Here is a 20920-nt window from a genome sequence, read left to right as displayed (position 1 = left end):
TTCCTTCTTTCTCTTTCCCTTTTTTCTTTTTCTTTCTTTCTCTTTTTCTTTCTCTTTCTCCTTTTCTTTTCTCTTTCTCTTTCTTTCTCTTTTTCTTTCTTCCTTCTCTTTTTCTTTCTCTTTTTGTTTTTTTTTCCTTTTTCCTTTCTCCTTTTCTTTCTTTTTCTTTCTCCTTTTTTCTTTCTCTTTTTTTCTCCTCTTTTTCTTTCTTTCTCTCTTTCTTCTCTTTTTCTTTCTCTCTCTTTTTCTTTTTGTCTCTCTTTTGTCTCTTTCTTTCTCCTTTTCTTTCTCTCTCTCTTCTTTCTTCCTTCTCTCTTTCACCCTCAACAGTTCAGAAACGTCTTTGCAACCCCAAAACAAGGGCTAAACCAGGACACAGCCTCTCTTGAAAAGCCACAAACTGCTTCTTCGGCCTCCGGTCGGGGTCCCGCCCTCCACCAAAGCTTCATCGCAAAAATCTCGCGGTTCGGGAAATCCGAAGGGGCTGAGCAGTGCTGAGCCAGAGGACCTGTGCACAACCTTGGCCACCAAGGCGCAACGGGGAGGGGGGACGTGAGAAGGTGCGAAGCATCTGCAAGAATTTTTTTATGAGACTTTCCCCAGAGCTGCTCCAAGCTTGAACGGCTGGAAAGCAGCCAGCTGTAGATTGATTTATACACACTGCTTGGAAAAAGAGCAGAAGGATTACTCAACAAGAAAAAAACACCAAGAAAACACCAAATGCTGTCCTCAGAGGCGGTTCCCGTGAGATCCTACTCAACCTGGCTGCTAAAGCCGGAACAAAGCCCTCTCTGAGTCAGCTTGGTGGGAGTGATTAAAGGCGCTGGCCTAGAAACCAGGAGAAGGTGAGTTCTAGTCTTGCCTTAGGTACAAAAACTGGCTGGGTGACTTTGGGCCAATCTCCGGGTGACTGTGAGTTCTAGTCCCATTTTAGGCACGAAATTCGGCTGGGTGACTTTGGGTCAATCACTAGGAGACTGTGAATTCTAGTTCCACTTTAGGTACGAAAGCTGGCTGGGTGACTATGGGCCAATCACTGGTAGACTGAATTCTAGTTTCCACCTTAGGCACCAAAGCCAGTTGCATGACTTTGGGCCAATCACTGGGAGACTGTGAGTTCTAGTCCTGCCTTATGCATGAAAGCCGGCTGTGTGACTTTGGGCCAATCACCAGGAGACGGTGAATTCTAGTCCTGCCTTAGGCGAGAAAGCCAGCTGAGTAACTTTGGGTCAATCACTGGGAGACTGTGAGTTCTAGTCCTACCTTAGGCATGAAAGCTGGCTGGGTGACTTTGGGCCAATCACCAGGAGACTGTGAATTCTAGTCCCACCTTAGGTGGGAAAGCCAGCCAGGTAACTTTGGGCCAATCACTGGGAGACTGTGAGTTCTAGTCCCGCCTTAGGCATGAAAGCTGGCTGGGTGACTTTGGGCCAGCCCCTCAGTCTCAGCCCAACCCACCTCACAGGATTGTTGTGTTGGGGAAAACAGGAGGAGGAAAGATTATTAGATTAGTATTAGTGTTCCCTGCTTCAAGTTACTTATGAAGTCATAAAGGCAGGATAAACATTTCATAAATAAATAACAACTAAATCTGTAGCCCTCCGGTTTCTTCCGGAACTTACCGATCAACCCCTGTGGAGTGATTACATCCGACCACATCTTGATCTCGTTGTATTTCACTTTGACAAGGGTGGCCTGTTTGAGTTTGGCCGCCGGCAGCATCTTCAGATTCTCCATTAGGCTAAAGAAGATTGTCTGCGGAACGGCTCCCGCCTCCAGAGCGTCCAAAATGAGCCTCCGGCCTTCCAGCAGAATTTTCCCGTGCTTCTCGCGAAATGCCCTGGACTTCGCCAGGGTCACCAAATTCCTGTTGGGAAAAGAGGGGATCAGTGAAAGTCTCCCTGGAGAAGAAAGTCATTTAAAAAAATAAAAGAGCATAAGAAAAGGAACACGGCATCACCCAAAAGATTGACTGACTTTATCTGTCTGTGTCTGTCTGTCTCTCTATCTAATCTAGCTCTCTAGCTATTTCTATTTATTATTAATCCATCAATCAATCTCTATCTATTCCCTATCTATTTCATTATCTATCTAGTCCAGTGATGGCGAACCTTTTAGAGACCAAATGCCCAAATTGCAACCCAAAACCCACTTATTTATCGCCGGGTGCCAGGTGGGCATGCCCCACTGGGTGGGCGTGGCTGTGGTGGTCATGGCAGATTGGGTGGGAATGGCCAAAGTGGGCGTGATCACCTCGATGTTGCTTGTGGGAAGGGACGCCTGTGGGGGCCGGGCAGGGTTGGGGGAGATGCAGGGGGTCTCTGGCAGGTGGGGCAGTGGGCAGGAGGCTCTTCCTGTGGGATGAGGCAAGGCGAGGCACGGCAGGGGTGCCATTGTCAAAGGGCAAGGTGTGGCAGGGGCAGTGGCTGCCTGACACCATCGACCTGTGCACACAGAGGCCAGTGAGCGCATGGGTGCTGGGATGCATCCAGTCATGTGGGACCTCGGCGAGTTAGCAGGTGGCTGGTTGAAGAGGGACGGTTGCCATCTCCAGGGCATGGCCTGTGTGCCCACAGAGAGGGCTCTGAGTGCCGCCTCTGGCACGCGTGCCATAGGTTCGCCACCACTGATCTAGTCTCTCTCTATCCATCTCTTCCATCCGTCTATCTACCGATCTCATTATCTCTCTCTCTCTCTTTAGTCATTTCTATCATTCATCCATCAATCTCTATCTATCTGTCTATTCTGTCTATCTCTCTATCCCAGTGGTTCTCAACCTGTGGGTCGGGACCCCATTTGGGGTCGATCGACCATTTCATGGGGGTCGCCAAGCAAGGCTGTCCGCCATTTTTTTTGTCCGCCATTTTTTCCCCCTTTTCCGGCGGGTGCCTTACCTCCCTTGGGCTGGGCCAGCTGGTGGTCAGCCTGCTCCGTCTCTGCCACTTGCCAGCTACGCCTCGGCCAGCGCAGGGGGCGGAACCACGCATGCGCGGCGCTCCCGGGCCGGGAAAGTCCTCAACTTATGACCGGTTGGGTAGTCCTCGACTTACGACCGGTTTAGTCCTTGACTTACGACCGGTTTAGTCTTCGACTTACGACCGGTTGGGGTCGCGGCATTAAAAAGGTTGAGAACCACTGCTCTATCCATCTTTCTACCTACCTATTTCATTATTTATCTCATCTATCATATTTATCCATCCATCTCTCTCTCTCTCTCTCTCTCTCTCTCTCTCTCTCTCTCTCCCTCTCTCGATTTACTATCCCAGTTGATTCCAAAATTATCATTGCAGAGCAACACAGTTGTTAAGCTCCTTTTCTGATTTAGGCCTGATTTGTTTAGGGGTGGAGTAGGGTAGTCACATGCTTAAATCATGGTGCACCAACTGCACATCACAGCTAAAATATTTCACAGGGTAATATGTAACCGAGTAACGAGAAACAAGGGCTTTTGTCTGACGGTTTCCTTTAGATCAAATGGACTACAACTCCAACATTGTAGTCCAACATCACTGGTGCTGCTGGCTGGGGAGCGATGGGCATTGATGGAAATCAGGAATTGGGAATCCAACACATCAGCTACGATAGCGGGTGTGGGGGAAGAAGGAAAGGAACGGGGGAAACGAATGTCCCCAGCGGATTTTTCAGCAAAGAAAGAAAAATATAGCTTTTTTCGCCTCGATTCTCCTCAAAACTACAATTCCCAGAAAGCTTTGCGCCAGGTCACAATCCGCGATTCCTGTCTTTCTCCCGAAGGACGCTGGGAATTGTGGTTCGGGCCTTCCCTTTTTTGCTTACTTTCCCAAGAAGCTCGCACTACAGCACCCAGGATGCTTTGCGCGAATGACATTACCTAAGTCTCTTCTCATTGGGTCCGGCCCGCTCGTAACGAAGCTCCGCCTCTTCACGTTCCGGTTCCGGCTGGCGTTCCTTTCTGGGCGCTTTTGGGATGTAAGGGGTCTTAACTTTGCTGGGAACGATCCGTTGCTGCTCCTGCGCCTGCGCGACCGAGGGCAGCACGCGAAGGGGTTTCCTTCTTAGGCCGCGAATGCCGCGGCGGCTCCCAACGCTAATCCGACACGGCGTCAAGAGCAGAGTAGCCCATGCATGCTTGAACAAGGTTGCCATCTTGCTCACGGGCGGAAATGGTCACAGATGTGAGACTTAGCGGTAATCTCGCGAGATTTCGATGTCAAGGCGGCTGATAGCCGTGTCCAGTAAAACAAATGGTTCATTTCAGCCATAGAGGAAATGATATAGAGCGGCTACAGGAACTTCCGGTTAGAAATAGCAGCTCCTATTGGCTGTGGGAAGGATTTTCCGCTGCGAAAGACCCAGTCCGCCTGCTGCGACCATGTGCTTGTGACGTCATCACACGGCGACACGCCGCGACAAAATAAAATAGCCGAGAATCCCAGAACCCGTGTTAGCTTCCGATCTTTCGAGAGAAGAAAATGAAGGCGAGACGCGCGTTACACTTTGTCTTCAAAGTCGGCGACCGAGCTCAGACCATCCGTTTTTACCGAGAGCTACTGGGCATGCGCGTAAGTAAGCTATAGGGGAGGCGACCAGAGACCCGAGAAAACACGGAGGGCTTTGAGGCTAAGAGAAGACGTCATCGATGTGAGCCCCCTGAGGCGGAAGACCATCGAGATATCGTTTCCTAGAGTGGCCAGTGTGCTACGGCTACCTCTCGCACCCAAGTTTCCTTGGGGAGCGTCTTTTGCTTTGCCAATTATAATATTTTAATTTTAAAGGTTTACGTTTAAATTATTTTCTATGCAGTTAAGACCGTAGCCATTTGGGCTTATCTATACTGAAATGGTATAGGACATCTCCTGCTTGAGTAGGGGGCTGGACTAGAAGACCTCCAAGGTCCCTTCCAGCTCTATTCTATTCTACTACATCATCCTTTGGGGATTGGAGTATACATTTTATTTTTTTTCATAATCCTGAGTTCTGCCCACTTGGTTGCAATTTTTAAATAAAGACCTTTGTGAGGGCTGATAGTCCTTGAATTACGTGACTGTGTTTTTATGATGGTTTTGCCAATAAATTAGCAGTTACTTCCAGTTTTTGACAAAACCATGCCCATGGCAAACCCCTTAATGATGGTAATATTCACTTAACAAATGTGGGGGTTTACAACCACCAGGCTTACTTAATAACTGCTGCAAAAAAAACATAGTGTCCATTACAGTCATAACTCAAGGACTGTCTGCACTCGCCCTCAAAAGTATAGAAATATATTTTGCAAATAAATCAGTTTTAAGGGACATTGCCTGTGGCTGTCTCTCTCTCTCTGCGCAAGTGAGTTGAATACTGACCAGTTTGACGTGGGTTTGAACCCACAGGTCCTGAGACATGAAGAATTTGAAGAAGGTTGCAAGGCCGCGTGCAATGGGTATGTAGGTTTAATCATGGCTACTCTTATCAGAGAAACTGGATTGGAGGGTTGACAGGCTGTGCTGTCTCAGAACAAGGGACGTGCAGAGAATTTATCTGTTCTGTCTCCTGCAAAGTTTTTGACGCCTTCTACAGGCCATCCTCGACTTAACATTAGTTCATTCAGTGGCCACAGTTACAACAGCGCTGAAAAAAAATGATTTATGAACCGTTTTTCACATCCAACGACCGTTTTTCACACTTAATGGCCATTGCAGCATCATGTAATCAAAATTCAGACGCTCGCCAACTGACTCCTATTTATGACAGTCGCAGTATCCCGGGGTCACGTGATTCCCCTTTTGTGACCTTCTGACAAGCAGGGTCAATGGGGGGAAGCCGGATTCACTTAACAACCGTGTGACTCACTTAACAGCTGCGGGGATTCTCTTTAACAACAGTGGCAAAAAATTGGTCGTGAAATGGGGCAAAATTTGCTTAACAAATGTCTCACTTAGCAACAGAAAGATTGGGTTAGAATGTGGTTGTGAGTCGAGGAAAACCTGTATTTGCAGCCCTCCGGCAGGTACGGTAATTTTACCTCCTGCCTTAGCTTGCTTCTTCGGGGAGTCCTCGACTTACAACAGCTGGTTTAGTGACCATTGAAAATTACAACGGCACCGAAAAAAGTCCCTTATGACTGTTTTTCCACACGTAGGATCCTTGCTGCTTAATGACCGCAGGATTCACGAATCAACTCCAGCGATTCGCTTAACAACCATGGCAAAAAAACGGTCATAAAATGGGGCACAACTCACTCAACTGCCTTGTTTGGCGGTGGAAATTCTGGTCCCCAACCACGGTCATAAGTTGAGGCCTACCTGTAGACTCTAGGCTTGTTCCAAGGGAAGGGGAAACCGTAAAGATGTTTTGCGGTGATGCTGTTCCTGTAAACAAACTAAGGTGGATATGTTTCTAGTCCCTACGATGGCAAATGGAGCAAAACTATGGTGGGCTATGGACCGGAGGATGACCACTTCGTCGCAGAGCTAACTTACAACTACGGTGTTGGGAATTACCACCTTGGCAGTGATTTCCAGGTAAGCCACATTCCCGGTAATGCTTTGTGATAGGCATACAATCTGGAATTTGCATAAAAAGGAGAAAGGGTCGTCCTTGGCTTACAACAGTTCATTTAGTGAGCGTTCAAAGTTACAACGGCACTGAAAAAAGCGACTTATGACCGATTTTCACACTTACGACTGTTGCAGCATCCTTCCCCCCCCCTCCATGGTCACGTGATCCAATGTCTGGTTGGCTACCACCATTCCTTGTATGTTTTAGCCTCCAGTCCCCTGATCATCTTTGTTGCTCTTCTCTGCACTCTTTCTAGAGTCTCAACATCTTTTTTACATCGTGGTGACCAAAATTGGATGCCGTATTTCAAGTGTGGCCTTAACAAGGCCTTGTAAAGTGGTATCAACACTTCACGTGATCTTGAAGGGGCCAGAGGGCCCTTATAACACCGTTCCCATCATCCGAACGCTCATTATATTATTCTTAATTACAGCAATGCTAATAACCCTGTAATATGGATCGTGGAAAGGAAGGCTTGCCACTAAAATAAGGTGGGAGGGTTGTTTCTTGTCCTGCCTTCAGGGGCTTTGGAGAATAGCTTGATTCCCTCTTCTTTGGGGCAGCCCCTGAGATACTGGAAGGCTGCTATCATGTCACCCCGAGTCCTTCTCTTCATTAGACTAGACCAGGGTTAGGCAACCTTGGCTCTTTTATGACTTGTGGACTTCAACTCCCAGAATTCCTGAGCCAGCATGGCTCAGCTTGGAAACCTCTCCCTTTCCCCTCAGCATGGCTGGCTCAGGAATTCTGGGAGTTGAAGTCCATCAGTCATAAGAGCCAAGGTTGCCTAACCCTGGACTAGACATCCCCAATTCCAGCAACGGTTCCTTATATGTTTTAGCCTCCAGCCCCCTGATCATCTCTATTGCTCTTCTCTGCACCCTAATATCTTTATTTGTTTGTTCGTTTATTTATTTGTTTATTATTTTTCCGGTGGTTATACAGGGGGTGACTGTTGCATCGAGCCAAGCTGTGAAAAACGCCAGAAAATTGCGGTGGCCACTGAAGGAGATCTCAGCAGGCCTTTACGAATCGGAAGCCCCAGGAGGATATAAGTTCTTTCTGGAAGACAAAGAACGACCTCAAGAAGGTAACGAGCAGAACAGAACAATGAGGCTGCAGCCACCCCATTTGCCCATCTAATGATGTTCTGAAGCCTAAACTCAGGGAAGATAATAATAATAATAATAGTAGTAGTATTAGTAGTAGTAGTAGTAGTAGTAAAGTTGGAAGGGACCTTGGAGGTCATCTAGTCCAACCCCCTGCTCAGGGAGGAAACCCTATACCATTTCGGACAAATGGCTGTCCAGTCTCTTCTTAAAAACTTCCAGTGTTGGAGCATTCACCGCTTCTGGAGGCAGGTTGTTCCACTGGTTAATTGTTCCAACTGTCAGGAAGTTTCTTCTCAGTTCTAGATTGCTTCTCTCCTTGATTAGTTTCCATCCGTCGCTTGTCCTGCCTTCAAGAGCTTGTCCTCAAGAGCTTTGAATAAAGTGTACCGCTTTATAAATCTTTAGTAGGACCACACCGGGAATACAGGTAGTCCTCAACTTACAACAGTTCACTTAGTGACCGTTCAGAGTTACGTCACTGGAGAAAATGACTGACGAGCGTTTTTCACACTTACGAACGTTGCAGCATCCTCAGAGTCAGGTGATCAAAATTCGGGCCCTTGGCAACGGATTCATATTTATGACGGCCGCAGTGTCCCAGGGGGTTCACGTGATCCCCTTTTGCGACCTTCTGACAAGCAAAGTCAATGGGGAAGCCGGATTCACTTAAGAACCCTGTGACTTAACTGCAGTGGTTCACTTAACAACTTGTGGCAAGACACGTCATAAAATGGAGCAAAAAATCACTTCACAAATGTCTCACTTAGAAATGGAAATTTTGGGCTGAGTTGTCGTCATAAGCTGAGGACTACCTGTACTGCATCCAGTTTTGGTCCCCACGTTACGAAAAAGATGTTGAGAGTTTGGAAATAATGCAGAGAAGAGCAACTAGGATGATCCAAGGCCTGGAGACCAAAACATATGAAGAACGGCTGCAGGACTTTGGTTTGGCTAGTCCAGGGGTAGGCAACCTTGGCTCTTTTATGACTCGTGGACTTCAACTCCCAGAATTCCTGAGCCAGCCATGCTGAGGGGAAAGGGAGAGGTTTCCAAGCTGAGCCATGCTGGCTCAGGAATTCTGGGCTAACCCCTGGGCTGGTCTAAAGAAAAGAAATAGGGGAGATATGATAGCAGTGTTCCAATATCTCAGGGGCTGCCCCAAAGAAGAGAGAGTCAAGCTATTCTCCAAAGCGCCAGAAGGCCGAACAAAAAGCAACGGATGGAAACTAATCAAGGAGAGAAGCAACCTAGAACTAAGGAGAAACTTACTGACAGTTAACAATTAACCAGTGGAACAACCTGCTTCTAGAAGCTGTGAATGCTCCAACACTGGAAGTTTTTAAGAAGAGACTCGACAGCCATTTGTCTGAAATGGTGTAGGGTTTTCTGCTTGAGCAGGGGGTTGGACTAGATGACCTCCAAGGTCCCTTCCAGCTTTATTTTATTCTAAGCACTCATATATCCTTCAAAAGGGGATGGGAAACAGCGGGACTGACTGCTAATTGGGATGTGCTGGTGAAGGCTTCCAATTGATCCATGCTAGAATCCGAATGTCACAGGGTGAGTCTGGTCCAGGCCAAGCTCTTTTGAATGGCCGAGTGGCCCACCAGCTCACCTTCTCCTGCCACAAAGTCTGGACTCAAGGCCATCTGTGTTGGTGTTACCCTCCAGATCCGGTGCTGAAGGTGACTCTGGCTGTATCCAACCTGCCGAAATCGGTAGAATACTGGTCCAGGTTGCTGGGCATGAAAGTATACGAGAAGGACGAAGGGAAGAAGAATGTTTTGCTCGGTTATGCCGATAACCAGGTGAGATTGACGTTCTTAGGGCAGTGTTTCCCAACCTTGGACACTGTAAGATGGTGGACTTCAACTCCCAGGATTCCTCAGTCTGCATGCTTTTAAAATGGGTGGACTTCCACTCCCAGAATTCCCCAGCCAGCCTGCTTTAAGATGGGTGGACTTCCACTCCCAGAATTCCCCAGCCAATAAGCTTTAAAGGGGGTGGTCTTCAACTCCCAGAATACCCTAGCCAGCCTGCTTTAAGATGGGTGGACTTCAACTCCCAGAATTCCTCAGCCTGCATGCTTTAAGACAGGTGTAGTTCCACTCTCAGAATTCCCCAGCCAATAAGCTTTAAAGGGGGTGGATTTCCACTCCCAGAATTCCCAAGCCAGCCTGCTTTAAGATGGGTGGACTTCAACTCCCAGAATACCCTAGCCAGCTGCCTAAAGCAATTCCTAAAGCATGCTGTCTGGGGAATTCTGGGAGTGGAAGTCTTAAAGAATATAAATCCTTCCATTCCCCACTATCCAGTCAGAGCCGAGGAAGCTTCTTGGATGAGAAGCGAAACGTCCAAAGAAAAAAACAAGGAAAGTCCAGTTGCCTCCTGAAAAAAACACCTTTGGGGCACTCTCTCCCAAGACAGAAAAACTAGAACAAGACTGTCAAAGTCCACAAAAATTTACAATCCAGAAGTTTGTGGCATCCTGAACCAGATTGACAGCTGCGCGAAAACTGACTGGTGTCTTTTTTGTGTGGCCTTTTTTGCAAGTCCAAATGTTTTTCTTTCTTTCTTTCTTTCTTCTAGTGTAAACTCGAGCTGCAAAGCATCGGCCAGGCCGTGGACCACGGCACGGCCTTCGGGCGAATCGCCTTCTCTTGCCCCAAGGAAGAGGTGAGATCCGGGTGCGAGAGACACGGAGGTCCCATTTTACGGCCGCAGTTGACCCCAAAATATTTCCATTGCTAAGCAAGTCAGTGATTAAATCAGTTTTGCCCCACTTTGTGTCCTTTTTCGCCACATTTGTTCAACGAATCATGCAGTCGTTAAATGAATCCATCTTCCCCCATTGATTTGGATCAGGGGTAGGCAACCTTGGCTCTTTTATAACTCGTGGACTTCAACTCCCAGAATTCCTGAGCCAGCCATGCTGAGGAGAAATGGAGAGGTTTCCATGCTGAGTCATGGTGGCTCAGGAATTCTGGGAGTTGAAGTCCACAAGTCATAAAAGGGCCAAGTTGGAAGACCCCTGCTTTACAGGATAGATTCGAATAGCCTAAATCAGGGGTAGGCAACCTTGGCTCTTTTATGACTGGTGGACTTCAACTTCCAGAATTCCTGAGCCAGCCATGCTGAGGAGAAAGGGAGAGGTTTCCATGCTGAGCCATGCCAGCTCAGGAATTCTGGGAGTTGAAGTCCACGAGTCATAAAAGAGCCAAGGTTGCCTACCCCTGACTTGGATTGTTGGAAATGAGCTAGGTGGTCACCTAACCCGGGATGCTGCAACTGTCGTAAGTACATGCCAGTTGCCAATCGCCCCAGTTTTGATCACATGACCACGGGGATGCCACAACAGTCGTAAGTGTGAAAAACGGTCATAAGTCTTATTTTTTGGGTGCTGTTGAACACCAGACAATCACTAAACCAATGGCTGTAAGTCAAGAACTTATCCGTATGTTTATAGTACAAAACTGTAAGGAATAAGAAAGGGATTGAGGATTTTGAGTAATGTTTCAAAAATGATTTTATGTTTTGGAGAAAAAAAATTACATTCGAAAAGCTCTTTTTACGTTTTGAAAATACTTTCTTTTTAAGTTTTGAAAAGGTTTTTCTGTTTCGAACATTCTACGTTTTGAAAAACTTTACGTTTTAAAAACCCTCTTTACGTTTTGAAAAATCTTTTTACGTGTTCAAAATACTTCCTTTTTACCTTTTGAAAATACTTTGTTTTTATTTTGAAAAGAACTTTACATTTTGAAAGTGCTTTATTTTCATGTTTTGAAAATATACTTTCTTTTTATGTTTTGAAAATGCTTCCTTTTTACATTTTGAAAAGGTTTTTCTGTTCTGAACATTCTTTCTACATTTTGAAACCTTTTTTACGTTTTAAAAACCCTCTTTACGTTTTGAAAAACCTTTTTACATGTTCAGAATATTTTTTACGTTTTGAAAAGAACTTTGTTTACATTTTGAAAGTGCTTTTTTTCACCTTTTGAAAATATACCTTCTTTTTCTGTTTTGAAAATACTTTCTTTTTCCATTTTGAAAAGGTTTTCCTGTTCTGAACATTCTTTCTACATTTTGAAAACCTTTTTACGTTTTAAAAACCCTCTTTATGTTTTGAAAAATCTTTTTACATGTTCAAAACACTTCCTTTTTACATTTTGAAAATACTTTGCGTTTTGGAAAATACTCTCACATTTTGAAAATATTTACATTTTAAAAAAGCTCTCTCTTTTTGCGTTTGGAAAATACTTCGTTTACGTTTGTGAAAACACTTTCTTGCCTGTTTTGAAAATACACTTTTTTTTTTATCTTTTGAAAATACTTTCTCAGGAGGGCTGTTGTTTGCAGAAAATTGACTGTGCCTATCTTTTATTTGGCCTCCTCTCTCCCCCCCCTCCCCAATGTCTCCTTGCTTGGATCCTGTTTCTCGCCGTTGGGCAAGTTGCCTGTTATTGAAGCCTTAATGAAAAAGGAGAACCAGAAGATTTTGACTCCTTTGTTGAGCCTGGACACCCCCGGGAAAGCAACTGTGCAAGTTGTGATTTTGGCTGATCCTGTAAGTGCCCTTAATCTTCTTTCTATATATAAAATAAAAATGTAAATGTTCCTTTGTTCAAAATCTTAAATCTCCGAAAGTTCTTCACCGATTGCTTTGAAATTTTCCAAAGCACCTGGAGGCAGGACAAGAAGCAACGGGTGGAAACTAATCAAGGAGAGAAGCAACCTAGAACTAAGGAGAAACTTCCTGACAGTGAGAACAATTAACCAGTGGAACTCCTTGCCTCCAGAAGCGGTGAATGCTCCAACACTGGAAGTTTTTAAGAAGAGACTGGACAGCCATTTGTCCGAAATGGTATAGGGTTTCCTGCTTGAGCAGGGGGTTGGACTAGATGACCTCCAAGGTCCCTTCCAACTTTACTACTACTATTATTATTATTATTATTATTATTATTATTATTATTATTATTATTATTATTATTATTATTATTAAATTTTGACACAACGTTGCATTCGAATACGCGCGTGTTTTGGTTTTGGTTTTACAAATTTTATTAATTTTCAAATAAACAAGTTCTTAATATAAATATGGTGCACATAAAAAAACCCTATTAAACATCATATTTTCGGAGGTGGTCGGCAGTGTCCCCCCCCCCGCATCCACCCTCTCTTTCACCCTTCCTACCTACTTCCCTCTTCCTTTCCTCCCCTCCTACCCACAGCTCTCTCCTCTTTCTCTTCCAACTACCCTACACATCCCACCTCCTTCTTTTCCTCAACCTTCGGATGCAGTTTGGGGGTACCAGCCAACCATCTTCTCTTCACACACAAAAAAAGAATTTACAAAGCAAGAATTTACAGTATTTGCAGCGTTGACAATTACATTATTTCTCTATAACATATTAATACACCAAATTTTATATAACTCTACCCCCTTCATCCCCTCCCCCCCTCCCCCCCCCGGACTTCCCAGAACTGAATACAGGGATAAGCACATAACATCCCAAATCTAAATAAAACTACCCAAACACAATACAATCAAATATTAACATACTTTAACTCTAATATACAATAATAAACATGAATATAAAACATAGTAATATATAAATTATACTAAATAAATGGAAATAATAAAAAATTTAATCAAAAGCAATATGATAATTATTCATTTCATACTTTCTCTGAATATACCGTAATCTATCCATCTTCTCCATACCAAAATAAATTTTTCTTGAGATTGATCTTTCAAATATGCGGAAATCTTGGCCATTTCTGCAAATGTTTTTATATACCTACTATTATATAGATGTCACACCTGTGACAGGTAAAAACATGCTTTTTTTGAAAAACAGCGCCATCTGTTGGACGTAAAAGCAACACACGCCAGACTGAGCCACAGCAGCGCGTGGCCAGGTACAGCTAGTTAAAATAAATATGTATCTGGATGGTGAACAGGGCTTTTGTTTATTTCGTCTGTGCCTTTCGGAGGTAGACTGCTCCTGAACGTGAAGGCTTTACGAACAAATGATGGCTAAAACCCACAATGGCTGGTGATACAGGTGCCCTAGTCCTTGAGTTATTACCACAGTTGAGCCCAAAATGTACGTTGCTAACTGAAACATTTGTTCATTGAGTTTTGCCCCATTCACCTTTGTTAAGTGAACGATTAGCAACCCGGTTGTTAAGTGAATCCATTGACTTTGCTTGTCAAAAGGTCGCAAAAGCGGGTCACGTGACCCCGGGATGCTGCGACCGTCATAAATAGGAGTCAGTTGCCAAGCATCCGAATTTTGATCACGTGACCCTGGGGATGCTATAACAGTCGTAAGTCCGAAAAAACGGTCATAAGTGACTTTTTTTCCAGCGGTCGCTCAATGAACTGTTGTAAAATGAGGACCACCTGTATTCTCCACTGATTTGCTTCCTTCTTAAAGAAACATTTAAAGGTCTGTGACAGAGTTTGTGGCTATGAATTCCACCAAGGAGAGGTTTCATGCATATGTGCTGATTGTGTGTCCGTTTTGCTGGCACACTCAGGAGTCTAGTGCAAAATCAGAAATGTCTCTTTCTCCAGATTCGAAATTTTAAAAATGGAATTTAAAGATGCTTCAAGTCTTTTTTTTTTTAAAGTTTTATTATTATTTTTAACAGAGTTCAGTAATAATTATTCAACGAAAATGTGTTGTCTGAGTATTTTATTCACTAATACAAATTCCTAATCCCTAAATCTTTTCTCTAACCAATTGTAAAATAGGTCCCAAGTTTGAAAATATTCTGTTTCTTCTTTTTCTTTCAACCTTAAAGTAAGTCTGTCCATTTCCGCACAGTCTAATATTTTTTTGATTATTTCTTCTTCTGGTGGTATTTCTTCGTTTTTCCAATATTGTGCAAATATAATTCTTGCCACGTTTATCGCATGTAGAATCAAATCTGTACTTTGCTTATCAAGTTTTTCTGGCATTATACCTAGTTAAAAAAAACCAGGTTTATAGTCTATGTGTTTCTCTAACATTTTTTCTAACCAAGTGTGTATTATTGTCCAATGTCTCCTTGCTTTAACACATGTCCACCACATATGATAATAAGTCCCTGGTTTGTGTTTACATTTCCAACATTTCTTTGCCAGATTTTTAAACATTTTTGCTAATCTTGTTGGTGGCAAATGCCATCTATAAAATATTTGTATGAAGCTGACATTGTCAATTTATAGTTTCTTTCCCACAAAGATGCTTCAAGTCTTAAAGCTAGCTAGAATCATGCATTGGTTGGGGTTCCGGGAGACCATCTAGTCCAGCCCCCTTGCTCGGTACAGGAAGTCCTCAGCTTAACCACCACAACTTCACCCCAAACCTTTGTTGCTAAGCGAGGTAGGTGTTAAGCAAATTTTGCCCCATTTTACGACCTTCAAAACCTGTGCCTTTATATTGGATTGGTCGCTTTTTGTGAGACGGTCAGTTGGATCAACAAACAGATTGAATAAATACAAGTAGCCCTCCATTTGCAACCATTCGTTTAGCGACCGTTCAGAGTTACAAAGGCGCTGAAAGAAAAAGGTCACTTAGGACCGTCTTTCACGCCGACGACCGTGGCATCAATCCCACGTGGTCAAAATTTGGACGCTTGGCAAACTGACTCCTATTTATGACGGTCGCAGTGTCCGGGGGTCACGTGACCCTCTTTTGGGACCTCCTGACAAAGTCAACGGGGGAAGCCAGATTCACTTAACAACCGGGGCAAGGAAGGTCGTAAGATGGGGGCAAAACTTACTTAAATGTCTCACTTAGCCACAGAAACGTGGGGCTCCATTGCGGTCGTAAGTGGAGAATTACCCATATGTAATTTTAGGGGTGCAGGTAGGTCCATCGGAACCGGCTTATGAGCCAAGTCACTGCCTGACGTCTCAAAGACACAAAATAAATTTTTACTGCTCAAGATGATCAGGGGACTGGAGGCTAAAGCATATAAGGAACGGCTGCTGGAATTGGGTATGTCTAGTTTAATGAAGAGAAGGACGAGGGGGGACAGGATAGCAGTCTTCCAGTCTCTCAGGGGCTGCCCCAAAGAAGAGGGAGTCAAGCTATTGTCCAAAGCACCTGAAGGCAGGACAAGAAGCAACAGATGGAAACTAATCAAGGAGAGAAGCAACCTACTGTAGAACTAAGGAGAAACTTCCTGACAGTTAGAACAATTAACCAGTGGAACAACCTGCCTCCAGAAGTGGTGAATGCTCCAACACTGGAAGTTTTCAAGAAGAGACTGGACAGCCATTTGTCTCAAATGGTGTAGAATTTCCTGCCTAAGCAAGGGGTTGGACTAGATGACCTCCAAGGTCCCTTCCAACTTTATATTATTATTATTATTATTATTATTATTATTATTATTATTATTATTATTATTATTATTATTATTATTATTATTATTATTATTATTATCCTCTCCACCTCTTGCTGGGTAACAACCCAATGATGTTGTCTCTCTCTCCGATTTCTCGTAGGACGGCCACGAAATCTGCTTCGTGGGCGATGAAGCCTTTAGGCAGCTCTCCAGGGTGGACCCAAATGGTGAGAAGCTCCTGGATGAGGTGAGTTTGGGGGGTGTGTGTCTTCCCTTCGAGGTTTCTAATAAACATGGATCCCCAGAAGAGGCCGGGGATTATCGTCAAAACTTTAGGATAGAATAGAGCTGGAAGGGACCCCGGAGGTCTTCTAGTCCAGCCCCCCGCTCAAGCAGGAGAACCTACACCATCTCAGACAAGTGATTGTCCAGTCTCTTCCTAAAAAACCTCCAGGGATGGAGCGCCCACAGTTTCTGGAGGCAAGCTGTTCCACTGGTTAATTGTCCTCACTGTTAGGAACTTTCTCCTTCATTCCAGGATGCTTCTCTGTTTGATGAGTTTCCAACCATTGTTTCTTGTCCTGCCCTCTGGTGCTTTGGAGAATAGAATAGAATAGAATAATAGAATAGATTAGAATAGATTAGAAGAATAGAATAGAATAGAATAGAATAATAGAATAGAATAGATTAGAAGAATAGAATAGAATAGAATAGAATAGAATAGAATAGAATAGAATAGAATAGAATAGAAGTTGGAAGGGACCCTGGAGGTCTTCTAGTCCAGCCTCCCGCTCAAGCAGGAGAACGTATACCATCTCAGACAAGTGATTGTCCAGTTTCTTCCTAAAAAACCTCCAGTGATGGAGCACCCACGATTTCTGGGGGCAAGCTATTCCACTAGTTAATTGTCCTCACTGTTAGGAACTTTCTCCTTCATTCCAGGATGCTTCTCTCTGATGAGTTTCCAACCATTGTTTCTTGTCCTGCCCTCTGGTGCTTTGGAGAATGGAATGGAATGGAATAGAATAGAATAGAATAGAATAGAATAGAATAGAATAGAATAGAATAGAATAGAATCAGGAAGAAAATGGAATGGAATGGAATAGAATAGAAATTGGGAGAGACTCTGGAGGTCTTCTAGTCCAGCCCCCCGCTCATGCAGGAGAACCTATACCGTCTCAGACAAGTGACTGTCTAGCCTCTTCTTAAAAATCTCCAGTGATGGAACGCCCACGATTTCTGGGGGCAAGTTGTTCCACTGATTGATTGTCCTCACTGTCGGGACGTTCCTTCTTCACGTGACCATGGGGATGCTGTGCAACAGGGTCTTAAGTAGGAGAAATGGTCCTAAGTCACTTTTTTGAGTGCCCTTGTAAACTTCCAATGAAGGAGAATATTCGTAGCTCAGGGCTGAAATGAGGGGCCTTGCTGCTCTCTGAGCTTGGTGGTTTTCTTGCAGACATCTCATGACCCAACTAGGGAACATCATCAGTGCTAGAAGGACGGAGGAGAAGGACTGTAGAGGTCCTTGGTGCTCTCTGAGCTGGGTGGTTTTCCTGCAGACATTTCATGACGCAACTAGGGAACATCATCAGTGCTAGAAGGGAGGAGGAGGAGGACCGTGGGGTCCTTGGTGCTCTCTGACCTTGATTGTTTTCTTGCAGACGTTTCATCACCCAACTAGGTAACATCATCAGTGCTAGTAAGGGATGCTGTTTGCAGTCGCTTTATATTCTGGTGTCTTACCTGTCTGTGTGGCGGTGAAGCTGTTGAAGCTTCTTGGAGCCTTCTTGAAACTGTTTCAGCCGTTCCAAGAAGGCTCCACCCCCATTTGTACCGCTGAGGAATTCTGGGAGTTGAAGTCCACCAGTCATAAAAGGGCCCAGTTGGAAGACCCCTGTTCTTGATCTATGGCAGTGTACTTCTCCACCAGTAGTCAGCACTCAGATCAGCGTAGATTAGCTCCAAGGTCAACTTCAGACCCACAATCAAGTAAGCAACACCCCAGTCAAGAAACTGCCCCAGAGTTATTAATAAACAGCCCAACCAAAGAATCACCAAGACCACACACACACACACACACACACACACTTAGACAGGCAAGACACTAGAATGAAAAACGGACAGCAAACAGCATTCCTTACTAGCACTGATGATGTTCCCTAGTTGGGTCCTGAGACGTCTGCAAGAAAACCAGCAAGCTCAGAGAGCACCAAGAATCCCTCATTCCAAGCCTGAGTTACAAATATCCTCCTCCTCCTCCTCCTCCTCCTCCTCCTCCTCCCTGCCAACCCCCTCCGTTCTAGCACTGATGATGTTACCTAGTTGGGTCATGAAACGTCTGCAAGAAAACCAGCAAGCTCAGAGAGCACCAAGGATTACTCATTCCAAGCCTGAGCTATAAATATCTTCCTCTTCCTCTTCTTTCTCTTCCTCCTCCTCTTCCTCCTCCTCCTCCCTGCACACCCCACTCCCTTCTAGCACTGATGATGTTCCCTAGTTGGGTCATGAAACGTCTGCGAGAAAACTAGCAAGCTCAGAGAGCACAAGGATCCCAGTCTCTCCCACTTCTTCCTCCTCTTCCTCTTCCTCCTCTTCCTCCACCTCCTCTTCCTCCACCTCCTCCTCCCCCCTGCAAATCCCACTCCCTTGTAACACTGATGATGTTCCCTAGTTGGGTCATAAAACGTCTGCAAGAAAATTAGCAAGCTCAGAGAGCACCAAGGATCCCAGTCTCTCCCCCTTCCTCCTCCTCCTCCTCCTCCTCCTCCTCCTCCTCCTCCCTGCACACCCCACTCCTTCTAACACTGATGATGTTACTTAGTTGGTCATGAAACGTCTGCAAGAAAACAACCAGGCTCAGAGAGCACCAAGGGTCCCACAGTCTCCCCCCCCTCCTCCTCCTCCCTGCAAACCCTACTCCTTCTAACACTGATGATGTTACCTAGTTGGGTCATGAAACGTCTGCGAGAAAACCGCAAGCTCAAAGAGCACCAAGGACCCCTTTTAACTTCCAACAATCACTAAATGAATTATTGCAAGCCGAGGACTATCTGCATTTTGTTTTACTTCCTTGCAGGCAATGGCGGCCGATAAAAGCCACGAGTGGTTTGCCAAACATAACCGCTCCAAGCCTTCGGCATAACCCACCGGGGTTTGCTAACCCACGTCTCCCTCTGAGCCTGGAAAACAGGAATCTTAGATCCCATCTCTGCGGTACTGCCAGATTATTATTTTTTTTATTTTCTTTTCTCTGCCTCTTCTGGGTCCTGTAGTGTTTTGCAGTGAGTGAGGAGGCGATTGTGTGTTCCAGCTAGCGGAACCCGAACCTCGCACCAATTGTGGTGACGACCTGTCTTGTGTTTTTTTTCTGCACACTTTTCTTTTCTCATTCCGCTGAAAAAGCACCCGTCGAACTTTGGGCTGGGAAATTACTCGGAACTGATTGCAGGAAGATCTTTAGCCTGTGTGTTAAAATGGAGATATTTTTTTTTCTTGTTGTTGTTATTTTGGTGTTGTTTTTTTCCCCCAAACCTTTGATTTAATTCTAACAAGTTTGTATTCCGCCCGGCTTAACGTGGCTCGAATTTTGAGGGCGCAGACAGTGCCACGTTTTGGTGGCAGGCACAGAGATTCAGCGTGCTGTACTTTCAGCCGCGCAAAACGTGGATGGCATATTTATAACTTGCCATTGTGACTTTTTTGGGGCCAACCTTGCCCCCCCTTTGGGCTTTTTTTCCACTTCCCCTCCATCAAATATTATTGCATATATTCCATCCAACTCAAGATTTACGAACAGTACAGGCAGCTCAAAGACGTCACCAACGCTAAACCTGGTTTAGAGGTTAACAGGAGAGGAAAAACCGCTGACCAGACGGCCTGCAAAATGTCAAAGGTGAAATCTATGGAATTAAAAAAAAACACTATAAAAATGTTGGCATATGTCTTGTTTCTTTCCCTGCAGGCAGTGGTGGCCGATAAAAGTCGCGAACAGTTTGCTGAACATAAACGTTGCAAGCCTTTGGTATAGCCTGCCGGGAATTGCTAACCGTGATTAATTGTTCTTGCTATCAGGAAATCCCTCCTTATGTCCAGGTTAGATCTCTTAGAATAGAATAGAGCTGAAAGGGACCTTGGAGGTCTTCTAGTCCAACCCCCTGCTTAAGCAGGAGCCCCTAGACCCGGGGTAGGCAACCTTGGCCCTTTTATGACTCGTGGACTTCAACTCCCAGAATTCCTGAGCCGGCATGGCTCAGCATGGAAACCTCTCCCTTTCTCCTCAGCGTGGCTGGCTCAGGAATTCTGGGAGTTGAAGTCCACGAGTCATAAAAGAGCCAAGGTTGACTACCCCTGGTCTAGACTATTTCAGACAAGTGGCTGTCCAGTCTCTTCTTAGAAACCTCCAATGATGGAGCGCCCACAATTTCTGGAGGCAAGTTGTTCCACTGGTTAATTAACAGAATAACACAATTGGAAGGGACCTTGGAGGTCTTGAACCCCAACCCCCTGCTTAGTCCAATCCCCTGCTTAAGCAAGAGCTCCTACCTAGACCATTTCAGATCAAATGGCTATCCAGTCTCTTAAAAACTTCCAGTGATGGAGCATTCACCACTTCTGGAGGCAGGTTGTTCCACTGGTTAATTGTTCTCACTGTCAGGAAGTTTCTCCTTAGTTCTAAGTTGCTTCTCTCCTTGGTTAGTTTCCATCCGTTGCTTCTTGTCCTTCCCTCTGGTGCTTTGGTGAACAACCTGATCCCCTCTGCCTTGTGACAGCTCCTCAGATACTGGAATGCTTCTATTATGTCCCCCCTATTTCTTCTTTTCTTTAGTCTGACCATTCCCAAGTCCCTCAGCCGTTCTTAGTCTCCAGGCCCTTGATCATCTTAGTTGCTCTTCTTTGCACTTTTTCCAAAGTCTCAACCTCTTTTTTGGAATGTGGTGTCCAAAATT

General features: G+C 44.9%; 1 protein-coding gene across 1 annotated transcript; it reads left to right on the top strand.

Moving 5' to 3' along the window:
• The first annotated feature begins 4397 nt into the window (after positions 1-4397).
• On the top strand, positions 4398-19459 carry LOC107299313 (glyoxalase domain-containing protein 4-like). Its single transcript, XM_015828675.1, has 9 exons — positions 4398-4541; positions 5352-5401; positions 6362-6482; positions 7465-7609; positions 9303-9439; positions 10221-10307; positions 12082-12195; positions 16132-16218; positions 19051-19459. The coding sequence occupies exons 1-9, from the start codon at positions 4452-4454 to the stop codon at positions 19114-19116; spliced, it is 897 nt and encodes a 298-aa protein (XP_015684161.1). The 5' UTR covers positions 4398-4451; the 3' UTR covers positions 19117-19459.
• Positions 19460-20920: the final 1461 nt, after the last annotated feature.

This window comes from Protobothrops mucrosquamatus, unplaced genomic scaffold (assembly GCF_001527695.2).
Source record: "Protobothrops mucrosquamatus isolate PMUCROS unplaced genomic scaffold, P.Mucros_1.0 scaffold4792, whole genome shotgun sequence".
NCBI classification, from domain to species: Eukaryota; Metazoa; Chordata; class Lepidosauria; order Squamata; family Viperidae; genus Protobothrops; species Protobothrops mucrosquamatus.
The sequence above is the reverse complement of the archived record's forward strand: the minus strand, read 5'-3'. Positions and strand labels throughout refer to the sequence as shown.

Bases quoted from the DNA above. Each gene is read 5' to 3' on its own strand.
- LOC107299313 (XM_015828675.1), top strand. From the start codon at position 4,452: ATGAAGGCGAGACGCGCGTTACACTTTGTCTTCAAAGTCGGCGACCGA. The intron at 9,440-10,220 runs GTGAGATTGACG...TCTTTCTTCTAG, and splicing joins TCGGTTATGCCGATAACCAG to TGTAAACTCGAGCTGCAAAG. The intron at 12,196-16,131 runs GTAAGTGCCCTT...GATTTCTCGTAG, and splicing joins TTGTGATTTTGGCTGATCCT to GACGGCCACGAAATCTGCTT.